A 22,641-nucleotide genomic window follows, 5' to 3' on the forward strand; every position below is an offset into this window, starting at 1 on the left:
CTTGTTACTCTGTACTCGTTCGTCTCAACGCATAAATGTGGCTCGAGGGTGGGTTGTATGTAAGATCATAAGATGAAGACGCGTCGGATGCATGCGAGCATGTGCCATGTTGTCTCGGGGCCTCGACGCCTCGGTTCTTCTGTGTCCTCCGTCACGTGAGCGTGTATTTGATCCCGCCCGTGCAAAAGGGGAGGAACAATTATCGAATATGGCCAGTCACACGTTCGATTCTTCTTGAGTGACTGGCGTTTTTGCTCTCTGCCTTAGCTTTCCCACGGCTGCCCGCCTCCCTCAAGGGGGATACGTCATCCCACGTGGCAAGCCGACTACTGCCTCTGGCAGGAGGGAGGGAAGGAAGGCGAACAAGACGGCTGTGCAGGGACACCGGGGGTTCGTCATCGCGCGGCATCCTGTACACCACAGCCTCACTCCCCCCCCCCCCCCCCCCCCCCCCCGGGGCTCTCTCACACTCTCATCATCTCTCCATCTCTCCATCTCTCCATCTCTCCATCTCCCACTTACTACTCACCATTCATCATGGGCCTCGCATCAAAGCTCGCATCCGCACAGCAGAACCCCTCCGGAGCTGCCTTCGGCGCACCCGCAGCCGCTCCTCCCGCAGGCGCTCCTCCCGGCGCACCCGGCCAGTACGGTGCTCCCCCCGGCGCTCCTCCCCCCGTCCCAGGTGCTAGGTAAGTACTCGGTCCTCACTACGCTCGTTGTGTCGTCTTGCCGTCTTGTGGCCTGCGTGCACCCATGTTATCGCCTACCAAGGCAGCCAATCTGCCGCCCGCTGGCCGCTGGCCGCTGGCCGCTGGCCGCTCAGAAGAGCACGAGCCGTCTCTCGCTTTGTCCGAGGAAACCCCATTGGCGACCCCTCGTCTCGAGGTCCGAGATGTCTACCATCTAGATGCCCTCAGCACGCGGCGTGATGACACAATCACGCGCTGCGGCGACCATCACGGTAGAGCTGGATGGCGGGCTCGCGGTGTGGAGGCCGATCCCTCGCCCCACGCCCAACGCCCCATGCGCATGTACGCACGCACGCACAACGCACACGCACACGCACATGCAAACGAACCACACTTTTTGTCGCCACCGGCCTAAACGCCTCGAGGCTCGCTCCGACGCCCTGTCATGCGTGTCCTGGCATAGCCTCGGGGAAGTACTTGGGACACTTGACACCGTTGTGCTCGTGTGCGCCTTGATATAACCGCCCGAGTCTGTGCCTCCCTCGCTGCATCCCCACTCTCTTCACACCACCATGGCCTACCGTCCATTTCCTCCTCCTCCTCCTCCTCCTCCTCCTCCACCACCGCCCTCCTATCACTGGCAGCAAGTGCAGAACGCTTACGCTCCCAGGCCCGGACAGCCCGGCGCCCCTGGCGCTCCTGGCGCCTATGGTCAGCAACCCGGCCAGTACGGTCAGCCCGGCCAACAGCCTGGCCAGTACGGTCAGCAGCCCGGCCAGCAGCAGTACGGCCAGCAGCCGGGGCAGTATGGTCAGCAGCAGCCTGGCCAATACGGACAGCCTGGACAGCAGCAGCCCGGCCAGTACGGCCAACCTGGCCAGCAGCCTGGTCAATATGGCCAGCAGGGCCAGCAGAGCCAGCAGGGCCAGTACGGTCAGCCCCAGCAGGGCCAGTACGGTCAGCAGCAGCCTGGCCAGTATGGCCAGCCGGGCCAGCAGCAGGGGCAGTACGGCCAGCAGCAGGGCCAATATGGCCAGCAGCCGGGACAATACGGCCAGCAGCCTGGCCAGTACGGTCAGCAGCAGGGCCAGTACGGCCAGCAGCCCGGTCAGTACGGCCAACAGCCCGGCGCACACATGGGCGGCATGGCCGGAGGTGCCGGCGCGGGCGGCGTGAGCCCCCAGCAGCTCCTACCTCTGCTCCAGCAGTGTGTGCAGGACCAGAATCTGCAGGCCTTCTACCCGCCCGGCTCGCTTGAGCAGATTGCCCAGCGCGTCGCGCAGTCCGGTGCGCTCCCCAAGATTGCCCAGGAGTGGCGCCTGCCGATGGAGATCGCGATGGACCTCGTCAAGATGTCCCTCTTCGACTTTATCCTCTACGTCGACGACTCTGGCTCCATGGCCTTTGAGGAGAACGGCGAGCGCATCGACGACCTCAAGCTGTGAGCAGTCGTTTCACGGCCACGCTGACCACAGGATCCTGTCGCGCGTCGCCACCGCCACCGCTCTCTTCGACCACGACGGCATCCAGGTCCGCTTCATGAACTCGCCGACGCAGGGCGACAACATCACGAGCGAGCCGGCCGCCATGAACCTGATCCAGCAGATCAAGTTCTCGGGCCTCACGCCCCTCGGCACCAACCTCATGAGCAAGGTGCTGGAGCCGCTCGTGCTGCGCCCTGCGCGCATGAACCAGCTCCAGAAGCCCGTCGTCGTCATCACCATCACGGACGGCACGCCGGCCGGCGAGAACCGCGACGAGGTGTTCACCGTCATCCAGCGCGTCGACCAAGAACTCGCGCGCTCGCGCTACGGCCGCGACGCCGTGTCCTACCGTGAGTGCGGCGCAGCCACCGCTGACACGCAGAGTTCGCACAGGTCGGCAACGACCAGAAGGCGCAGGCGTTCCTCGAGACGCTCGACAACCACCCCGTCGTCGGCGGCCTCGTGGACTGCACGTCCAACTTTGAGAGCGAGCAGGCCGAGATGATGCGCAAGACGGGCATCGAGCGTGAGTCGCGATCCCCACCCCGCTGACCCCAGTCACGCCCGAGACGTGGCTCGTCAAGCTCCTCATGGGCCCCATCGACACGTCGTACGACTCGAAGGACGAGGGCACCGGCCCGCCCCGCCGCTGAGCTGTCAGTGCCTGTTGTGATCTGTCAAGTCAGCCGTGAACAAGCTATAGTCTACGTCCATAGTGATACCAGTATGAACCGATATTGGCTGTGCAGGGCACGGGAGGGGGAATACGGAGGGGGGTAAATGGCTCAACTGGCGTTACATACGACGGTCTAGGGCGAGCGGAACGCGCACGATAAGGGATATCGGCATATAGTGGATGTGGCCACGTTCTGGCCAAGTCCAGGGGACCTACGCGACGCACACCTCTGGCCACTGCGCCTGTCGTTCCACGGTCTACAGCCACTCCGCCCCCTCGGCACTGCCTTTCGGCCCCAGATGTCGCAAAAAAGCTACACTGACGGGGATTCGAACCCCGGTCAAGTGCTATTCCAATGGAAGGCACTTATGCTAACCACTACACTATCAGTGTGGCCAATGGGACAGCGTTGTGGGGCGTAATGATCCTGTCGCGTGCGCCGTCGAATTGCTGTCCGCTCTCAATGTCCGTTCTCCCCCTCGCGCGCGGCCGCACCCCCTTCCCGCACGCCCCCTCACCTCATCCACTCGTACATGCCACAATACAGCCGCGTGGCAGCGGCAGCTACTAATAATGGTAATTGGTGTCGGGTATAGGGTGCCGGATCTAGGCCTGTACATGTGTCCGGGGTCGGGCGGTCGCGGGTCAGGAGGCAATGGGGATGACGGGGGTGGCGGGGGTGGCGGCTTAGATGCCGCACAAGCGTTAGTTGGCTCAGCGCTAGCGCCGCTTCGTGAAGAGCTTGTTGAAGAGCGCAAGCACCTTACTCACGTGCAGCTGCACGTATTCGAGGTCGAGCGCCGCATCAGCGTCCTTCTGCTGCTTCTCCAGCAGGTCGTCGATCTTGAGGTCCATCTCCAGGATGGGCTTCTCGCGGCCTTTGAAGTGCAGTGCGATGATGAACGTGCCTGGTGATGGCGAGATGATGTTGAAGTAGATGTTGGCGCGGCTAGGGTCAGCGATGTCGACAGGAGGCTGAGCGCGCAGAGCACCGCTCTCGACTTACCGGTTCTCGGGCACGTTGCTCTCGGTGATGATGCCCTCCTTCTCAAATTGGGCGTGCGTGAAGCGGTAGGGGCCCAGGGCGAGCTTGGCGGGCTTCTTCTCCTTGCCGTTCACCGAGAGTACACCTACACCTGTCGTGCCCTTGTCCCGCGCCATCATCATGCGCGAGTTGACAAGGTAGGCCTTGTACTGTTCAATCTGACCGCGGAGGTAGGTGTTGTGGTCGCAAATGGTGCGATACACGCTCTCAAGCGAGCGCGTCTCCATGACAACCTTCTCGCGCGCGTTGCCAAGGTGCACCATCTCCATCGCGACCTCGTCCTGCAGGATGCGGTAGCCGTCGGAGCGGTCAATGACGCCAGCGAGCTCGAGCTCGTTGAGCAGGTTCTGCACCTTGATTCCCCGGCGAACATGTACCGCGTCCTTGGACGTGGCGGCGCGCTCGGCGAGCGCGATCAGATCCATCGGTCTTTTCGTCGACTCGTTCGGCATCGATCGCAACAGGTGCACGAAAATCGACTTGGTCTCCATAAAGTTGATGTCGTTCTGGTTGACCGAGTCGCTGATGAGAGCGGACGAGAGGTCCTGGATAGGAGTCTCCCACCGTGAGTACAGCGGAAGGTCGAGCGAGTTGTTCTCTGCTCGCCCCACTGAGGGTGGCGCTGGCCCCAAGTCGTCGAGCAACACGCGCAAATGTTGCCTGTCATTTGGGGAGAGGACGTCGATATGCTGGAGGAACAGCTGGTGGGTGTTGTAGAGCTCGTTGATCGTGATTGAAATCTGAAGGTCGCGCTTTGACAAGGCCATGTACTGGTCCATCTCGAGGCTCTCGTAAAAGTCGCCGACCTCGCAGAGACTGTTGAGGAACTGGTTCATGCGCATCTTGTTGTTCTCGACGAACGGATTGAGCGACATCATGTACTGCTCCTTGGCATAGCTCGGCTTGTTAGCGAGATTCTGGAGCATCTTGGCGATGAGTGTGAGCGTTCGCCGTGGGTGCTTGGCGGGCACGCCGTCCACGAGCATGTAAGCCTGGGGCATGAGGATAGCGGGATTAACAAAGCGGAGGAAGAAGAAGCCGCCGATGAGCGAGCATATCGATGCGTCCGTGGCGTCGGGGTATTTGCGGCGTGTGAGTGATCGAATCTGCTTGCAGATCCAGCGGATTCCGTATGGCACTTGATCGAGAGAGTTGAGGATGATCTGGAGGAACGAGTCGGCAATCTCGATGAGCATGGTGAGGCGGGGCTGAATGATCGAAATGACATCCTCGTTAGCGGCGGCCGTCTCGGCGTTGATCGCCTTTGGCAAAGATGGTGGCACGGCGCCGTTCTCGTGTTCAATCGACGACACCATAGACTCGTAGACCTTTAAGGGATTGATCTCGAGGTCCAAGTGTCGGTGCTCAATGAGTGAGTTGATCCGTTCTGCCAGGACATCCTTGAGGTAGCTCTGACCAGGTCCTCGCCGCGTGTACGTGGTCATCATGCGTGACACGGGCGTGTTGGCACGTAGCAACTCGCCAAACTCGGCAGTGGACTCGAACTGCGCAGCAAGTACGCTCTGGTTGTTAGCTGGACCGCTCGATGGCACTACTCAAACTTGTCGCGGACTCACCTGGAACATTGTCAACAACAAGTGTTCTTCTCGCTGTTCGTATTGGTTCCCGTAGAGCGTGAACATGACTGTCTGCAGGAGTGTGTCAATTTCGCTGAGCGAGACGAGGCGGCACAGCGTGGCAATGTGCCGTGGCTCGCTCTGGAGGAGGAAGAAAAAGTTGGAATAGTGGGCGAGCTTTCTTGAGTCGGGAAAGGACCCCGGGGTCTCCTCGACCTCTTCGAGGGTTTCCTGCACCTGTCGCTTCTCGTCTGCAGCGATGCGGTTCTGAATAAGCAGACCAATGCGCGAATCAAGATATCGCACGTCACGCTCGAGGACAAAGTTTTTCTTGCTTTGCGAGCTGATGCGGGACTTGAGATCACGCAGACGCTTTTGTGCGCGAGCCAACTCGTCCTCGACCTCGACGTCCTGCTCGGCGGCGAGCGAATACATGGCGTTGACGCTGTAACGATTTGTCATGCGCTGGGTGATGCGGCGTGCAGAGGTTGGTGTGGAAGCTGTTGTTCCGTTGCCGTTGGCGTTGGCATTGATGGTAACGCTCGAGTGAGACGAGACAATGGGGCTGCCGCTCGGGCCTCCTACTCCGGCGGAGGGAGGACGTGTTGAGGAGGCGGAGGCGACGCGCGAGGCTGGAGATGGCATTGGTGATCCGAGACCTGGATACTGCCCTCCTGGTGTGCCCGGAGCCGGCATTGTGAGCGCGGCCATGTCGAGGGGGGGAGGGGGGGGGGGTGAGGGGAGGGGGGGGGGGGGGAAGCGAGGAAGGAGAGTGCCGCTGGGCGGGGGTTGATGGAGGAGCTCGCGGATAGTGGTGAGGGTCGATTATGGTGTGGGTGGGTTGTGGGGAATGGAGGGGGGTATGAGCGAGTACGGCGCGTGATGTGGTGGTGTTTGTGATGAGATGAGGATGTGGACGTGGATGAAGAGCAAGATGATGAGGGCGATGGCGCGTGTGAGGGCGACGGGGTTGACGAGTGGTCGTCAGAGAGAGATGGATGACTGGAGGTCAGAGCTTGGTCAATTGGTCAAGGAGGAAAAGGATGAAGAAGAATGAGAAGAGGACAATGAAAGAGTGATGGAGAGAGCGAGATACAAGGACGAGGACGACGACGAGGGTGGCGGTGGCGTGCGCAGAGGAACTCGATAGCTCGATGCAGCAGGCGGTCGATGCGCTGCGCAGGGCTCTCTCGTCGCGCGATACAGAGGCCCAAGCGGCCCCTTGTCTCTTTTTCTCTTCTCTTCTCTTCTCCTCCCTCTCCTCCTCCTCCCTCCTCTTCTCCGCCTCCGCGCAAGCCCGTCGCGTCGTGAACTCACTTCGTCGGCGTGTCCGTCAGTGATGAGACTCTAGGAGGAGAGCCAGGAGGGCCAGGAGGGCCAGGAGGGCCAGGAGATGCCGAGGGCCGGGCCGAAGGCCAGGAGGAGATGTCGGACTAACAGACCAGGACCCAGGTACGGTGCTCGAGCCTATCGTCTTCGGAAATGTGGTCGATGTGTGTGGGTGTGGAGAGTGTCGCGCGACTTTTTGTTGTCGATGAAGAGAAGGAGGGAGGTGGGGAGGGGGGTAGGTGGGGAGGTGGGAGGCGTCAGGGGACGCGTCGGGTGTCGCGCGTCAGCGTCGGGGGGAGGGCGGAGGGCGGAGGGCGGAGAGGAGAGAGCGAGAAGTCGTAGTCGTCGGCGATGTCGTGAGAATGTGGAGAGGAGATGAGAGAGATGGCGACGGGAGATGGAGAAAGAGAGAGAAGATGCAAGCGCGTCGCCGCTCCGCCTGCCGCCTGCCGCCTGCCGCCTGCCCGCTGCCCGGGGGGACATTGCTGCCGTCCACTCTGTGGTGCATTCTGAAACCCTGCGAGAGGCGCGAGGCGTGAGGCGCCGAACAATCCATCCGGCGTCATGTCATGCATAGCTCTCTCATTGTGTCCCTGGTTTGGACGTGATGCTGACATTTTCACCAACGTGCAGAACAACGACGCCGCACGACGGCGGCGGCACACGGAGGGCGTACGCCCTACGGCGACACGAGACGGGATACGGCTACGGCATACGGCGCGGCGAACACGGGAGAATGTAGAAATAGAAGAAGAGCAATAAGAATAATAATAATAGAATATTATCACCCGCCGGAATACCCTCCCCATCTCGTGATGTCTAAGGGATCTCACACAGACATTTTCACTCGTTCCCCTCTGCACCTCGCTCGAGCTGCTCTGGCGTCGCGTCACGCATCTGTCTTGTGCACTCTTGCTCTCCCTCTCCCCCTCTTCTCATGCACTCCCATGCCCCGTTCTCAATCTCGTACGCGTAATCACATATCATCACCCGAAGAACATCTACTTCTTCGACCTAACGTCAGCGTCGGCGTCGCACTCTTCCCTTCCACCCACTTCTTAATCCCACCACCGCCCATCGGGCCCTTGCCAGACGCTGGCGTCAGTCCTCTCCTCCTCACGCTCTAGCCCACCCTTAGCAGCAGCAGCCTTGAGCTCGGCCTGCTCGCGCTTCTGCTTCTCCTGCGCGTTAGTTCCACACATCCCACAGAACAAAGAAGCCTCAGGCTCAGGTATGCGTATGTCAGGAGCAGGATCCTGCATTCCACCCGCTTCCCGCGCGTCGCTGCTTGCAGCGACAAAGTTTTGCACTGCTTCGCCCGCCAAGAACAGCAGGAACAGCAGCGAGCAACCTGCGTCTGCGTGCCGAGCGCCGAGCGGCAATGGCCAGGACCGTCTCGTGTCCAAATATCGCGCCGCGTGGCATGTGTACTTACGAGGAACGCCCTGGCGTCAGCGAGGTCGGCGTCGAATGAGCCGCGGATGCGCTGTCGCATTGCAACGTAGACAGCGTCTACGTCGAGACATGAACGAGAAGACCTAACGCTTATACGCGGCGGATTCAGCCACAGGGTGTGCAGGGACGAGACTAGTCCGACCCCGACTCCGACAGCCCGACAGTCGGCTGCCCACTCCGAAGGAACAGTGTGGCCATGAGGGCGAAAAGGCCCGACATGTATGCGATTCTCCGCGCCCGCTACAGACCCACGTGCACTTACTTGTCGTCTTCGTCGAGTTCCTTGTTCTGCTTCTTGGGAGCCTGTGGTGGTACGGCGGGGGGGGGGGGGGGGGGGGGGGGGGGGGGGGGGGGGGGAGGGTAAGAGGGGTATAAGGGCGGAGACGAGGAGACGAGTTGAGGAGGGGAGGAGACGAGGCGAGGAGGAGAGAGCGGCGAGCGGGCACGCAACGCGACGGGAGCGTGCGGCGAAGCGGAGTCGACGAACCAGACCGGCAAGACGGCACGGAGACATTGCACGAGGACGACGGATGAGCAAGAGAGCGTCAGCACGCGTCCACGTCGACGCTACCGGGACATACCTTGAGAGGCTTAGCTAGCGGGGGTCAGTCCGTCCTCTCTCCATCCTCTCCATCCTCCCTTCCACCCGCACGCGCACACCTACTCACCTTTACCACCTGGCGTCAGCAGGCCCGACACTCCACCCACCCTGGCGACCGGACATGATGATTGTTGATGAGTGCACGGAGCGCGATGGACGGAGATGAACTTCGTCGTAAGTTTCCCACGGTGGCTCTCGTCTTCCCTCGTCCCCGCTGTCCACCCGAAATATACATCCAGTGTCCGCCCACTCTGCTATCTACTAAAACGTCCCAGGAGCCACAACGCCCGAGTCCACGATCGCGCTGCCGTCAGCCCATCCCTACGCACACGCACCGCACGCGCGCATACTCGGGCATCATGGCCGCGTAGATCGCACATTCCCACTTATCCGCTGGCGCGGGCGCGAGCTGGCGGAGCCACTCGGGCGCGTCGCCCGCCTCGGACGCCGCAGGCGACGGCGGGTGTGTGGGGAACTGGCTGACTCCCGGCGTCGGGACGGCGAGGGCGGGCGGCGTGCGCGGCTCGGCGTGCGCGTGCGCGTACTGCGCGTGCAGGAGCGCGCGGACGCCCGGCATGTCCCCGCCCTGGGCGAGGAGTGCGGCGCCGTACGCTGCCGCCGCGGCGGGTGTCGCCGTCGCTGGCGAGAGGGGGGCGAGGACCGCGCAGTCGAACACGTTGGCGAGGAGGTGCGGCACCGCCGGGCTGGGTTAGCGTCGCGTAGAAGCACGCACTTGTCTTCGTCTGTCAGGAGGACGATGCGCGCCGGGCAGAGGTTGCCCGCTGCCATCTTGTATGCCAGCACTTGGGACTCGAGGACGCAGCTGGCGTCAGCTCGGCGGCGGGGCGGCGCACCGCGTGTTCGCGCGCAGGTCGTAGAACTCGTCGACGGGCGTGCCGTGCTCGAAGCGCACGGTGCCCGCTTTGGCCGCGAAGGGGCTGCCGTCAGCGGCGACAGACCGCGGCCTACCGCACAAACGCGAAGCGCTTGTTGTCGACCCCGATGCTGCCGCCCGGCGCGAAGAGCAGCGCGAGCTTGGCCAGCACGGTCCACCGCCCGCTGCCGTACTTGTCGCGCAAGAGCATGCGGCCCACGCGCCCGTTCGGGTCCTGCACTACGCTCGCGGTGCGCACGTCCGCGGAGGGGAGGACGAGCATGTCCAGGTCGTCGTGCAGGAGCACCATGTCGTGTGGGCCCGGCGCGGTGCTGATGGCAGCGGCTGTGGCGAGAGGGAGGACTGGGTGAGCTGCGCCGCGGGGGTACACACAAGGAAGGACACGGCAGTGGAGACCGCAGGCGCGCCAGTGCGGAGCGGTGAAGCCGTCCTCGGACAGCGAGATTTCCAGCCACTTGGTGAGCGGGACGCCGTCGGCGGGGGGGCTGAATGCGTCCGTTACTACTTCACCGACGAGGGCGGGGTATGCGGCTCCGCTGAGGGAGGTGACGTTTGTGAGGTCGATGGATGAGAGAAGTGCGAGCGCCTTCTCGAGAGCAGCAAAGAGGGCGTGTTTGTCGAGCGAGGGCTGTGGGTGAGCTACTCTAGTTTCGGGCGGAACTCTCCAGGCGGGCTGCCCAGAGTTAAGGCGGGGATACTCACCACCGGGACGTTCATGGTGCGGAGCGGCACGCGCGCAACCGCAACGCTCCGCGCGTCGTCCCACACGCCGGCGTGGAGCGCCGCGGGCGCCACGACGAGGGTGAGGTGCATGCTGGCGTGACTAGAGGCAGAGTATCAGTGAGCGAGGGAGTGTGAGCATGAGGGAGTCGGCGAGCGAGAGCGATGTGAGCGAGAGCGATACAAGAGTGAGAGCGTCGGGAGCTGCGGGGGCAATGGATTCAACGTGGGGTGCGCCCTCGGTGCCCTCGACCCCTCGAGCCCTCGAGCTCTCCAGCAGCAGCGTCGTCATGAGCGAGGAGGCGAGAGGCGGAGGGCGCGAGCGGAGTCGGGAGGCCGACTGCGCAGCGTGACCAGCTCTGAGCATTGATCAACGCAGCGACGCGACTACGAGCCGAGCGGCTGCGGTGATCGTGCGAGTCATGGCCGGATCACCCAGTCGTTCGGGAGCCGCCGAGATCGCTAAATGGGCTGATCGGTGTGCGGCTGCGCATGGCCGAGGGCGTTCAGAGTATGGCAAGTAGATGGTCAGCGAGCGGCGGCGTGGGCGGACTAGCCAGAGCCGCGGGCAGACGGAACTCGACGTGGGAGATGCAATCTTGCAGTGATGTGGTGCGGAACCAAACAAACCGAGGCACACATCTCTGCACGTACGTACTAGTCTTGTCTGCGTCGCCGCGTTCTTGAGACGCAGTATCTGCTATCTGTCAAATCGCACCATGTACTCTCCGATCTCCTAGCTGGGCAGTCGCGGACGAGCTCCTTCAGCGCTCATGCTTGTGCCGCATGTTCCGGCTCACACGATCACACGAGTCTGCCGCCCCACCTCTCGGGCCGACATGGCTCTCCCGGTGCAAGAAATCCCCCCTCCGCCCCTTCCCCTTTCCCCCCCCCCCCCCCCCCCCCCCCCCCAACTCCACGCTAGCGCAAGTCTACATGACAACTACCAACTACCAACCACCCTACTTCTTCTTCGCGAAGAGTGGCTGGCCAATCTGGCTAGCAGCACCGCGGAGCTTGACGCCGACCACGCGCTCAAGCTTGCCGAGCAGTGCCTGGTTCGGCGTCGCGCGGCCGGCCTCGAGGTCGGCGATCTGCAATTAGCACGGGTCATCGCTGTCTGCACGGCTGCGCGACACGACACTCACGTCCTGCGGCTTGGCGTTGACGGCCGTTGCGAGCTCCTTCTGCGTCATGCTCTTCCCCTCTGCGTTCTTCTTGTTCATGCGTGCGGTAGCGAGGGCCTTGCCGACGCTGGCGTCAGTGGCGTCGGGGCGTCGGACTAGGCCTCCGCCCGCAAGTCCAGAGGTCGTGGCAGGGCCGCCGCACTCACGAAATATCGACCTTCTCAGGCGGCTTGGGCGCGTCGTCAGCGTCCAGTTTGCCCAGGCGCTGGTAGTCGGCCGGGCCGGTGGTCTGCGTGCGCCCCTTGGCCGTGGTGGACGTGACCGTGCCGGCGCGCTGGGCGGCTGAGGTCAGTTGGGCAAGCGGGCACGTCTAAGGCGGGATCGTGGGCGGAGAGAGCGGCACGGCACCGCATATGCCGCGTGCACGCGCCGGCCATTCGCCTCTATTCCGCCACTCTCTCTCTCTCTTCCGGCTTCTTCTCCGGCACTCTCTTCTCCAGCACGCTTCATCGTCCCGCTTAATCGTCCTCGGTCTCCCATGCCGTCCTCCAGCCAAGACGCCGCCCCCGCACTCACCATTCAGCGCCGAGCCCTTGGCAACCGTCGCGCGCTTCTGGCCGTAGCCGATGACAGTAGGCTTGTCGTCCCAACCAGACTGAGAGTCAGCACATCCCCGCGGCCATCAGCCGCGCGGCCTGCAAACGCACCATTTTGATCGTGTGTTCGAGAGAGATGACGGAGCGTCGTGCGAGTCGAGTCGCGACGTCGCGGAGTGTGCTGGAAATGGAGCCGAAAAGCGGGAGTATACCCACGTGGGGTGACGCAAGTCAAGTCAGTGTCAGTCGGGCAGGCATGGTTATTGCAGCGGTCAGATACTGCTTGATGCATACTTCTCATCGGATTTCATGACGTTTGGGCGGCCGGCGGCCGGCGGAGTCGGCGCAGCATTACCGGACAACTGGCACGGTCTTCTTGAGGCCGATGATGGGCTCCGTCTCTATGTCTACCTTGAATGGGGGAAACCACCCGATCCGCTGACATGATTATGAGATCGAGGGCTGATATGATGCTTTATATCATCTCTACGACTACAAGCTGTCGCGTTCGACTCTGGTCCGGAGCTCCTGAAATTGGTCACAACGGTGCACCGCCATGGCCATTTTGCTCCAATAGTTCCAACTCCGGGCGACTGCCCTCTGTCCCCGGCCTCGATAAGTAGAGACCCCACACATGTACGCATAGAGCGTCGACCGTCTGGCTGCGCAGGTCGAACCCGTCAAGGGCAGACATGCCGTCGTACCAACTCCGACGCGTCAGCTCAACGATTGACAATGCTAGTCTCCAGGTCAGCCTCGCAACGTTCCTCGCAAAAGTCAGATCCGTAAGGCGCCGACGGTAGCTATTCCCGTGCGATTCCACTCCCCCGAGCAGCATCCTACATGTGCATCGATCCGTACACGCGTCAAAGGGCCCATCAACCCAACTCGACCAGAGACATGCAGCCCCGTTTTCTCTCCGCTCCATGGTGCTCGCACCACTGCTCGACTGCGACACCACTCGTGCTCGCCGCGCTCAACCTACTACGCTCCCGGTGACGCTTAGTGGCCCCGGTCGGCGTACGAGGTCTGGCGGCCAGTCTTGACCTCGTCCTTGACCGAGATACCAACCATCGCCTCACCGAGGTTCTCCGAGATCTGGGCGAGCATGTCAGGGTTGTTGTAGTGCGTGACGGCCTGGACAATGGCGCGGGCACGCTTGGCCGGGTCACCCGAAAGGAAGATGCCCGAGCCCACAAAGACACCGTCACAGCCGAGCTGCATCATGAGGGCGGCGTCAGCGGGAGTGGCCACACCACCGGCGGCGAACGAGACAACAGGAAGGCGCTTGAGGCGAGCAGTCTCCTTCAGGAGGTGGTACGGCGCCTGGATGTCCTTGGCGAACGCGTACAGCTCGTCGTCGCTCATGCTGGCCGCCTTGCGGATGTCGGCCATGACAGTGCGCTGGTGCTTAACGGCCTCAACGACGTCGCCGGTTCCGGCCTCGCCCTTGGTACGGATCATGGCCGCGCCCTCCGAAATGCGGCGAAGCGCCTCACCGAGGTTCTTGCAGCCACACACAAAGGGCACCTTGAAGGCGTGCTTGCCGATGTGGTGCTTGTCGTCGGCCATGGTGAGCACCTCAGACTCCTGTGCAGGTCAGCGCACGCCCGCCCGGAAACCCCGCGGGCTGACCAAACAGGCCGCGGATCAGCCGTTAGTTACGCACATCAATGTAGTCGACGCCAACGGCCTGGAGGATCTGCGCCTCGACGGAGTGGCCGATACGGCACTTGGCCATAACGGGGATGGAGACGGCCTCGATGATCTCCTTGATCATGGCGGGGTCGGACTGGGGTCAGCATGGTGCAACAGGAGTGGGGTGCCCAGGCCGAGACTGCAGGTAGCGCCGGAACATGGATTATGGGCGTCTGAAGGATAGGAGCTCGTCCTTCTGGGATAGTTGGGTGAGCTCCGAGTGCTGCTCGAGGCAGCTCACAGGGCTGCCTACACTGGCAACCTCGAAAAGCGTGGCGAGAGCGCTCAAGCGCCAAGCGCCGAGCGCCGAGCGCCGTCCGAGCGTTGTCCAAGCGCAGATTGCGCTTAGGCTCATAAATCTGCCTGGAACGCCCTCTCCGCTTTCGGCGCCATGTGTGTCCTTCGCCCCTCCTACCCTGCGCCCCGCATTCTCCCGGGGGCTGTCCGCTAGCTCCATCATCCGGGGTTCATCGGCCAGGTCATGCCGGCAGCCATCAGGCGGCCCATCAACGTGCTCGCTGCACTCATGGAAGTTTGACGCAAACTGCTGGCATGGCGCCAAACAGGATACGCGACATGTCCACCTTCCCTCCGATTCACTACCCCTCCACGTGTTGCCGTCGCTCACTCACCATACGGGCAACACCACCGTCGCGACGGATGTTGGCGGGGATGCGCTCAAGAGCCATGACGGCGACGGCGCCAGCCTCCTCGGCGATCTTGGCCTGCTCGACGTTCATGACATCCATGATGACACTGGGGTAAGCGGGGTCCTCCGGGTAGTGACGGTGACGACGAGGTCGCGGCTTCTGGACGATTCCGCGCTTCGACTCGAAAAGACTGTCCCGGGGCGTCGCCGGTTCCAACGCGTCGCGTGCGACGGGACACCACGAGACGGCCATGTTGGGCGCGCAGACCGCCCCCCCCCCCCCCCCTCCCCCCCCTCTCCGCTGAGGGAAGGTGAGAGCCAACTGGACAACCAGTGCCTCTCGGACACTGGGGCCGACCACTTGCTACACTCGCACGCCGTTTCAAGAGTTTTGTCGCGCCGTGCCCACCTCGGCCCCCACCAGACACTCAAACTCACCCGCCCTTGAGCATCTGGGCCAGACCAGCCTTGGTCGCGAAGCCGCCGGTGGTGCCTGCGCCGGTGGAGGAGGCGCCGCGGCCGGGGATGGAGGGGGTGGAGGCGCCGCCGTTGGGGGCGTGGGTGGGGAGAGCGTGGGAGCTGTGGACGATGGTGGGCTCGGACATGATGGATGGAGGATGAGAGGGAGGGAGGGAGAGAAAGAAAAGTCGGGAGGGCCGATGGGCTAATGTAGTGGGTTGAGAGAGGCTATCCAGGCAGGTGGGCTCATGACTCCCCACCCAGCGGCGATTGGCACAGTTAACCGGGGTTCTGATTTGAAAGTAAGCTAATAAATCTAATAAATCCTAATTGGAGCGCCAACAGGGCTAATACAACCTCGGTTTTCCAATGACCTCCACCCCACCCTGGGTAGCGTGTTCCGTTCCCTCCCTGTGCGGATCTCGGCCATCCTCTTCCGTCTCTCCGCCCACGTCGTCAGCCTAGCCGCCCAGCCACTACCGCCCCTCGCACGCATCCACGCGCCGCGCTCTACCCTATCGCTGTAGACTGACTCGAAGCAGACTTCTGACTCATCTGCGCATTTCTATGCGATTAGGCGGATATCGAATCCAGCGCCGCCCGCAGCAGCCGAGGCATTCCGCGCATTCCACCTCCACTCAAACCTCGTCGCCTCCTCGGGCCTGGCCCCTTGGCAGGGGGAGGAGCCTCCTCTCTGCGCGCTGCGGGCTTGGCTTCATCCCCGGTGGCCCCGTGGTCACTGCAATCTATAATCGCGCCGCCTCGGACGCGACCGACGACCGAGGGGGCCGTGTCGCCGTACTCTTGTGGCTTGGTCTTTTCCAACGCGCCCCGATGTCGTTGACAGAGACAGAGGATCCCGAATTGATCGAGCAACTGATCAGCTGATTGGGGCACCGTGTAAGCGAGCAGCTCGAGTCGATGCATCTCAAGGTCGCTGCGCGCTGTGGCGAGGTTGTGGCGCTCACTCTCTCCCTCAGTCTCCCTCAACGCGCCCTAGATGCCAGCGCAGCAGCCCAAGCGCAAGTAATGGCGTGATGCATCCTGACCCTCCGCTCCTCCATGCCTCCAGTCCGAATCTGCTTGCCGAGTGGCGCACTCACAACCCTCAATACTCGTGATCACTCAGCATATCAGCATCGAGGCAGACGCGTGGTTTGACGTTGAGAACAGGTACATCTCAGGCTCATGACGCGCATACTGCATACAGTGAGCTCCGGGGTTACGTAGCTCACTCCGTTTCCACGGACTCTTGCTTGTTGTCGTAGGTGTCGTGGACACTTGATCAGTGTCCGGGACTTGGGCGAGCACTGACCCCGCTATGCATCTGCTGGCTACTGGCGGTCCGTTGACTACTGATAAACTGCTCATACGACAGGCCACCCCATCGATGGGATCTAGGATATTCACGCCACAGTCTACTCTAGTAATGCAAGCTCACCTTTCGCCTGCCTGCTACTGATCAGCCACGACAAGTAGTTGTCAGCTTCCTATTTTGAGACTGATGTGTTAATATAATAAGGCGCCGTACTCCACGGGGTGTGGCGACGGAGAACGAGGCTGATAGGTTAAGAGAGATCGAGGCGCTTGAAAAGTCCCTGCTCGAAACGTGGACAGGCGTCGCACGCTCATGCCTGTGACAGAGGTTGCATGACCACGCCACAGTTGTCTCACATCATGGCCTCATCTCCTGCCCTTCAAACGCATAGAACACGCCTGAGCGATCCGAGATTCCGATCGGGCTATGCAGAGATCGACGCGACGCGATGCATAACTGCAACATGTCAAAAGAGTAGTACATCTGTGGCTGCTGATGTGATGCTGTGCTCTGAGCGACACAGCCTGGGCAGGGAGACGGGCAAAGGCGATGAAGACGGAATCAAATTCCCCCGCCCAGCCCATGAACATCCAGTCGCACGCGTCACATGCTGCGCGCGCGTTGCTCGGCCTTGCTTGCTCCCACTGCGTCTTTATCATCCTCTCTCTCTCTCGTTCTCTCTCGATCCCTCTTCGTATCCTCTTTCTATCAACTCATCGACTCACGCCAACTCCCCCCCCCCCCCCTCACATTCCACCATCATGTACGGAGGCGGTTACAACAACAATCAGCCCCCGTCAGGCTTCCAGCCTCAGAACGGCTACCAGAGCAACCCTCCGCCACCACAATTCCAGGACACCCGCGCCTTCGGAGGCTACCCCGGTGCTGGCGGTGGCTACCCTGGCGCAGGCGGAGGTTACCCCGGAGCAGGCGCTCCTCCACCTCCGCAGTATGGACAGCCTCAGTACGGCGGCGCCGGCGGTGGCTTCCAGCCGCAAGGAGGAGGGTACAACCAGGGCGGCGGGTTTCAGCCGCAGGGAGGAGGCTATGGGCAACAGAGCTATGGACAGCAGAGCTACGCACCTCCGCCGCAGCAGCAACAGTACGGCTCGTACCAGCCTCCCACGGGGCAGCCTCCTCCCCACCACTACCACCCGAATGCGCAGGGATACCAGCCGCCTCAGAGCTCGGGACAGTACGGTTCGTACCAGCCACCATCTGGCCCTCCTCCGCCGCCGCCGACCGGTGCTCAGCACTACGGTCCCCAGTTCCAGGGCCCCGGTGGCAAGCAGCAGCCGTACTTCCAGTACTCGAACTGTACCGGTAAGCGCAAGGCGCTCCTCATCGGCATCAACTACTTTGGTCAGCAGGGTCAGCTGCGCGGGTGCATCAACGACGTGCACAACGTTCAAAAGTTCCTCATGGACCGCTACCACTACCGCGCAGAGGACATGGTGATCCTCACCGACGACGCCAAGAATCCCCGCCAAATCCCGACGCGCCAGAACATCATCCAGGCAATGCAGTGGCTTGTGCGCGACGCCCGACCAAACGACGCTCTTTTCTTCCACTAGTAGGCATTCTTAGGCGTGGGCACGTGCTGACTCATCAGCTCCGGACACGGTGGTCAGGTCAAGGACCAGAGCGGCGACGAGGATGATGGCTACGATGAGTGCATCTACCCCGTCGACTTTAAGCGCGCGGGCCACCTGGTTGACGACGACATGCACGCGCTCATGGTCCGCCCACTTCCCGCTGGTTGCCGTCTCACTGCCATCTTCGATTCGTGCCACTCTGCAACCGCTCTTGACCTGCCCTATGTCTACTCGACCGAGGGCAAGATCAAGGAGCCCAATCTTCTCGCCGAGGCCGGCCAGGGCCTGCTCGGCGCGGCGGGGTCGTACCTCAAGGGTGACCTGGGAGGAATGGTGTCGGGCGTCTTCGGTGTGGGCAAGTCGTTGCTCGGCGGCAACAAGGACGCTGCCGAGAAGACGCGGCAAACGCGCACGTCACCAGCCGACGTCATTATGTGGTCGGGTTGCAAGGACTCGCAGACGTCAGCCGACACGAGTGAAGCCGGCAAGGCGACGGGTGCGATGTCTTTCGTAAGTTGCAGCGTTGGGGCGAATGATAAGATATGCTAACCCACAGGCGTTCATCGCGGCCATGACAAAGAACCCGCAGCAGTCGTACGTAATGCTTCTGCGCTCTATCCGCGAGGAACTCCGCGGCCGCTACGACCAAAAGCCGCAGCTCTCTTCTTCTCACCGTAAGTTGCCACCACGGTATCGCTGACTTTTAGCTATCGACACGAACCTGCTCTTTATCTGCTGAGACTCCTGTACGCCTAGTTATGCCCGACGATGCAAACGATACCTCGCCCTGCAGCGCGTGCTGCACCGTGCACTACGCAACGCCAAACCTCGCTTACTAGGACGAGCTGATAGCGCGATGGCCGCCGCAATCGACCATCACAGTGGCACAGCGGGACAGTGGCACAGTCACAGTGGGTGAGGGGAGGCGAGTGGGGGAGCTCGTCCCCCCGCTGCCATAGCGACCTCTGGCTGAGACCACTGGCTGCGCCCTCAAAGCTACCGAGCAGCCTGAGCGCGTCAGTGGCGACCTTTGTTATCATCGTTGCGCGCACTGATGAAAGTGGCCGGGGCATTGTTTGTCCTCGTCCTCTTCATCTCCATCGGCCAATCATGCCGCGCCCGTCCGCGCAATGCACACTATCAGAGCTAAGCGCCAGATCGGGCGTGTATTTGCGTGCACGCGCCGACTTGGCACCATGTGGTGCCTGTGCTTTGACATCCAAACGCATCAGCGATTTCTCCATTCCGCCTCCTGCGTCCTCTGCACTCTCTTGCACTTTCGTCCAGCTCCTTCTCCTGCTTCTCCTGCTCCTTGCTCTCCCATAGCTCGTGCAATGACCTCGCACTGACCAACTGACCACCTATAAACCCCTCACGGATAGCTCTTGGCATGCTACGGACGACCCTCCCTACCATCCTATTCACTATGGAGAAGAAGTACGACACCGACGTCGCCGCCGCCGTCTCACCGCCTTCCGTGACCCAGGCCGAGGCCGGCACCAAGGTCCCCAATTCACAGGTGTACGGCGACGATATCCAGAAGGGTCTTAAGCGCGGTCTTAAGCCCCGTCATGTGTCTGTAAGTTGCGCGGTGGATGGATCGCTGCGCCCTCCGTCTCCTCCACTCCGCCCCTCCGCCCTCCGTCTCCTCCACTCCGCCCCTCCGCCCTTCCGCTCCTCCGCTAACCCTCTCCCCCCTCTTCCCGTCTTCCACCCCCCCCCCCCCCCACCCCCCACCCCACCCCTAACCCCAGCTCCTCACCCTCGGCGGTATCATCGGCACCGGCCTCTTCCTCGGCACAGGCAATGCGCTCGTCAAAGGCGGCCCCGTTGGCCTTTTCCTCGGCTATGCAATCTACGGTTGCGTGCTGATCTGGTGATGACCCTCACCGCAGAGCCCCCCCTAATGCCAGCATCATGCAAGGCATCGGCGAGATGACGGCCTTCCTCCCCGTCCCCGGTGGCCACTTGACGTTCTGCGGCCGCTTCGTAGACCCCGCCCTCTCGTTCGCGGTCAACTGGGCGTACGCCATCCAGTGGATGCTCGTGTGTCCCGCAGAGTACGTGCAGCGCCACCACGTCTGACGCCAGACTCGTCGCCGTCGCCGTGCTCATGAATTACTGGGTCGACGATACCAAGGTCAACAACGCTGTGTGGATCACCGTTGCTCTCGTCATTATTGTTGTGCTGAATTGTTTCCCGGCGTCCGTGTATGGCGAGACCGAGTTTATCTTTGCCTCGATCAAGATTATTACGATCGTTGGTTTGATCAGTGAGTGTCTCTCCTTTCCTCCCCGCTCACTTACACAGTCTGCGGCATCGCCATCAACTGCGGTGCCAACTCGGCACACGACTACATCGGCTTCCGCTACTGGAAGGACCCTGGGCCCTTTGGCGTGAAATATCTCGGACTCGGGGGCTCGACCGGCCGCTTCCTCGGCTTCTGGGCCGTGTTGACCCAGGCTGCGTTCTCGTAGGTCCCCCACCTATACCGGTAATCCGCTTACCCCAGCTACTTCGGTGCTGAGGTCGTCGCCGTCGCCGCCGCCGAGTCCAAGAATCCCGGCCGCTCCATCCCACGCTCCATCCGCCAGGTCTACATCCGTATCTTCATCTTCTACGTGCTCGGCACATTCATTATCGGTCTCAACTGTCCCTCCAACGACCCCCGTCTCGGCACGACCAGCGACGCGTCCGCCTCCCCCTTTGTCATCGCCATTTCGCGCGCTGGCATCAAAGTCCTCCCCCACATCATTAGTGCGTACTCCTCACCCCTACCTTCCACTCCGCTCACACCAGACGGCTGTCTCATCTCCTCGGCTTGGTCCGCCGGCAACGCCGACGTCTACATCGCCGGCCGCTCCCTCTTCTCCCTCGCCAACCAGGGATACCTCCCCAAATGGTTCGTGTACACACTGCCGAACGGCACGCCCATCGTCGCGTCCATGACCGCCGCCGCGTCCGGCCTCCTCGCATACATGGCCGTGAACGCCAACGCGAACAAGGTCTTCAACTGGTTCGTGAACCTCATCTCGGTCGGCGGCATCATGATCTATGTCGGCATCGCATGGACCTACCTGCGCTTCCGCGCGGCCTGCGACGCCCAGGGCATCGACCGCCGCCAGTTCCCCTTCCGCTCCCCCTTCGCCCGCGTCGGCGCGTGGATCTGCGTCGTCGCGCTTCCTAGTGAGTCATCCGAGCCTGCGAGCCACCTTGGTCCGCTCAGCCCTCCCATTCTCCCAGTCTCGCCCCCCGTCACCGGCCATCCCATTCCCTCCAGTCTCTCCGCTCACTCAGTCATCGCCCTCTTCTCCGCCTGGCAAGTGTTCATGGACACGGAGAACTTTGACAAGGCGACGTTCATTACCAGTGCGTCCTCTCCTAACGAATCTCACCCAGACTACCTCCCCGCCGTGCTCGTGCCCGGCGCGTACGTCGTGCGCAAGTTGTACGCCAAGACCAAGATTATCCCGCTCTTGGAGGTCGACCGTGCGTCGCACACAAGACTCGCTCACACCAGTCGCAACCGGCGCGCGCACCAAGGCCGACGTGCTCGAGGAACTCGACGAGGCGCCAAAGGGCTTCGCCGGGTACATCCACCGCTTCCTCTTCTAGTCTGCAAATGCTGGACGCGGGCGCTATAATGTAGCCGCGCCCGTATAATATGAATGACTAATCTGCGTAAATCGGTGCTGTGCGGTCTCGATACTGGAGACTAAACTCCAGCGCAGTGATGCGCCTTGTACACGTGCTGATGAGCAGGTGTCCAAGCAGGTGTATACTAGGCCTTGCGACACGAGTGAGCCTGTAGCCTGACGTGGGCATCACAGGTAACAGCTCACTTGAGCCACACGTCTTCAAAGAGCAGTATAAACTCGCGGATATCGGCGGGCATTCAAGAGTTTCCGTTGCTACATCAGGCATGCAGGCATGAATCGTCCAGCACCATCATGGCAGAAATGAGATGAGGCGCATTAACGCTCCTTTTGTGCCAGCATGATGCATGATACGCGTCCCTCGGATCGGCATGCTCGAAGCCACTTGCTGATCTCTCTCCGCTCTCCACGTCCACCTTTCTCATCAAACAGTTCCTCACTCATCCACGCGCCTCTTCCATGCGTCTCCTTCTCCTCGCTGCGCTGGCCGCCGCGCAGAGCGACACCGCGTCTCCTCTTACGACACGGCTTACACCCGTCTCGCTCACGCCGGTAGCCGGTCCAACCAGACCCCTCACGGTGACCGTGACGCTCCCGCCCGCGACGTAAGTGCCCCGAAAGCCGCAGCAGCTAACCCAGCTCAAGCACAGAATGTACGCTCCACACCCTTTCCACCTTCTAACCGCAGCACCCTCCGAACCCGCCGACCTCATCGGGGGCATCGTACGTCCCCTCCCCCCTCCGCTGACATGAGCTCGGCGCCGTCCTCGCGATCCACCTCGCGGCCGCCGCAGCCTGGTTCTACCTCTACCAGCGCCGCAAAGCACGTCTCGCGAAAGGGGGCGATATCGAGCTCCTCCCCGCCCCGGCCCCCGCCCCCGCCCAGCCCGATGAGATCCCGCCGCCCGCGCACCCCGCGCCCGCCGTGCCCCCTACGCTCGGGAAGCGGGACTCGCAAAGCTCGTCTAGTACGCTCGTGCAGGCGCGTGTGGGAAAGTGGTCGCGTGGTGGGCGCTCGAATGCGTCCGGGAAGGGGATGTAAAGTCAGCAGAAGGGGGGGGGAGTAGG

At 62.1% G+C, this 22,641-nt stretch overlaps 7 protein-coding genes across 7 annotated transcripts; 4 read left to right on the forward strand and 3 right to left on the reverse strand.

The window, feature by feature from the left end:
• Nucleotides 1-1,264: 1,264 nt before the first annotated feature.
• COLE_06227 (uncharacterized protein) lies at nucleotides 1,265-2,829 on the forward strand (the record flags this gene model as incomplete). The annotated part of the gene is made up of 4 exons (XM_018420600.1): nucleotides 1,265-2,133; nucleotides 2,168-2,526; nucleotides 2,559-2,702; nucleotides 2,735-2,829. 4 exons carry the CDS (start codon nucleotides 1,265-1,267, stop codon nucleotides 2,827-2,829), a joined length of 1,467 nt encoding a protein of 488 aa, XP_018274783.1.
• Nucleotides 2,830-3,572: 743 nt separating this feature from the next.
• COLE_06228 (uncharacterized protein) lies at nucleotides 3,573-6,119 on the reverse strand (the record flags this gene model as incomplete). Its single annotated transcript, XM_018420599.1, has 3 exons — nucleotides 3,573-3,801; nucleotides 3,859-5,420; nucleotides 5,475-6,119. 3 exons carry the CDS (start codon nucleotides 6,117-6,119, stop codon nucleotides 3,573-3,575), a joined length of 2,436 nt encoding a protein of 811 aa, XP_018274784.1.
• Nucleotides 6,120-9,169: 3,050 nt separating this feature from the next.
• Nucleotides 9,170-9,436, reverse strand: COLE_06229 (uncharacterized protein; the record flags this gene model as incomplete). Its single annotated transcript, XM_018424717.2, has 1 exon — nucleotides 9,170-9,436. The coding sequence occupies one exon, from the start codon at nucleotides 9,434-9,436 to the stop codon at nucleotides 9,170-9,172; it is 267 nt and encodes an 88-aa protein (XP_018274765.1).
• A 3,763-nt stretch (nucleotides 9,437-13,199) lies between these two features.
• On the reverse strand, nucleotides 13,200-15,149 carry COLE_06230 (uncharacterized protein; the record flags this gene model as incomplete). Its single annotated transcript, XM_018427043.2, has 4 exons — nucleotides 13,200-13,787; nucleotides 13,867-13,989; nucleotides 14,528-14,651; nucleotides 14,983-15,149. The coding sequence occupies 4 exons, from the start codon at nucleotides 15,147-15,149 to the stop codon at nucleotides 13,200-13,202; spliced, it is 1,002 nt and encodes a 333-aa protein (XP_018275236.1).
• A 1,933-nt stretch (nucleotides 15,150-17,082) lies between these two features.
• COLE_06231 (uncharacterized protein) lies at nucleotides 17,083-18,655 on the forward strand (the record flags this gene model as incomplete). The annotated part of the gene is made up of 4 exons (XM_018420572.1): nucleotides 17,083-17,894; nucleotides 17,934-18,426; nucleotides 18,473-18,590; nucleotides 18,624-18,655. 4 exons carry the CDS (start codon nucleotides 17,083-17,085, stop codon nucleotides 18,653-18,655), a joined length of 1,455 nt encoding a protein of 484 aa, XP_018275235.1.
• A 1,178-nt stretch (nucleotides 18,656-19,833) lies between these two features.
• COLE_06232 (uncharacterized protein) lies at nucleotides 19,834-21,532 on the forward strand (the record flags this gene model as incomplete). Its single annotated transcript, XM_018421033.2, has 7 exons — nucleotides 19,834-19,976; nucleotides 20,008-20,189; nucleotides 20,228-20,390; nucleotides 20,430-20,674; nucleotides 20,717-21,103; nucleotides 21,215-21,406; nucleotides 21,438-21,532. 7 exons carry the CDS (start codon nucleotides 19,834-19,836, stop codon nucleotides 21,530-21,532), a joined length of 1,407 nt encoding a protein of 468 aa, XP_018275234.1.
• Nucleotides 21,533-22,032: 500 nt separating this feature from the next.
• COLE_06233 (uncharacterized protein) lies at nucleotides 22,033-22,615 on the forward strand (the record flags this gene model as incomplete). Its single annotated transcript, XM_065626468.1, has 3 exons — nucleotides 22,033-22,178; nucleotides 22,248-22,296; nucleotides 22,328-22,615. The coding sequence occupies 3 exons, from the start codon at nucleotides 22,033-22,035 to the stop codon at nucleotides 22,613-22,615; spliced, it is 483 nt and encodes a 160-aa protein (XP_065482279.1).
• Between the last annotated feature and the right edge of the window lie 26 nt (nucleotides 22,616-22,641).

Source organism: Cutaneotrichosporon oleaginosum (genome assembly GCF_008065305.1).
Source record: "Cutaneotrichosporon oleaginosum strain ATCC 20508 chromosome Unknown ATCC20508_contig05, whole genome shotgun sequence".
NCBI lineage: Eukaryota > Fungi > Basidiomycota > Tremellomycetes > Trichosporonales > Trichosporonaceae > Cutaneotrichosporon > Cutaneotrichosporon oleaginosum.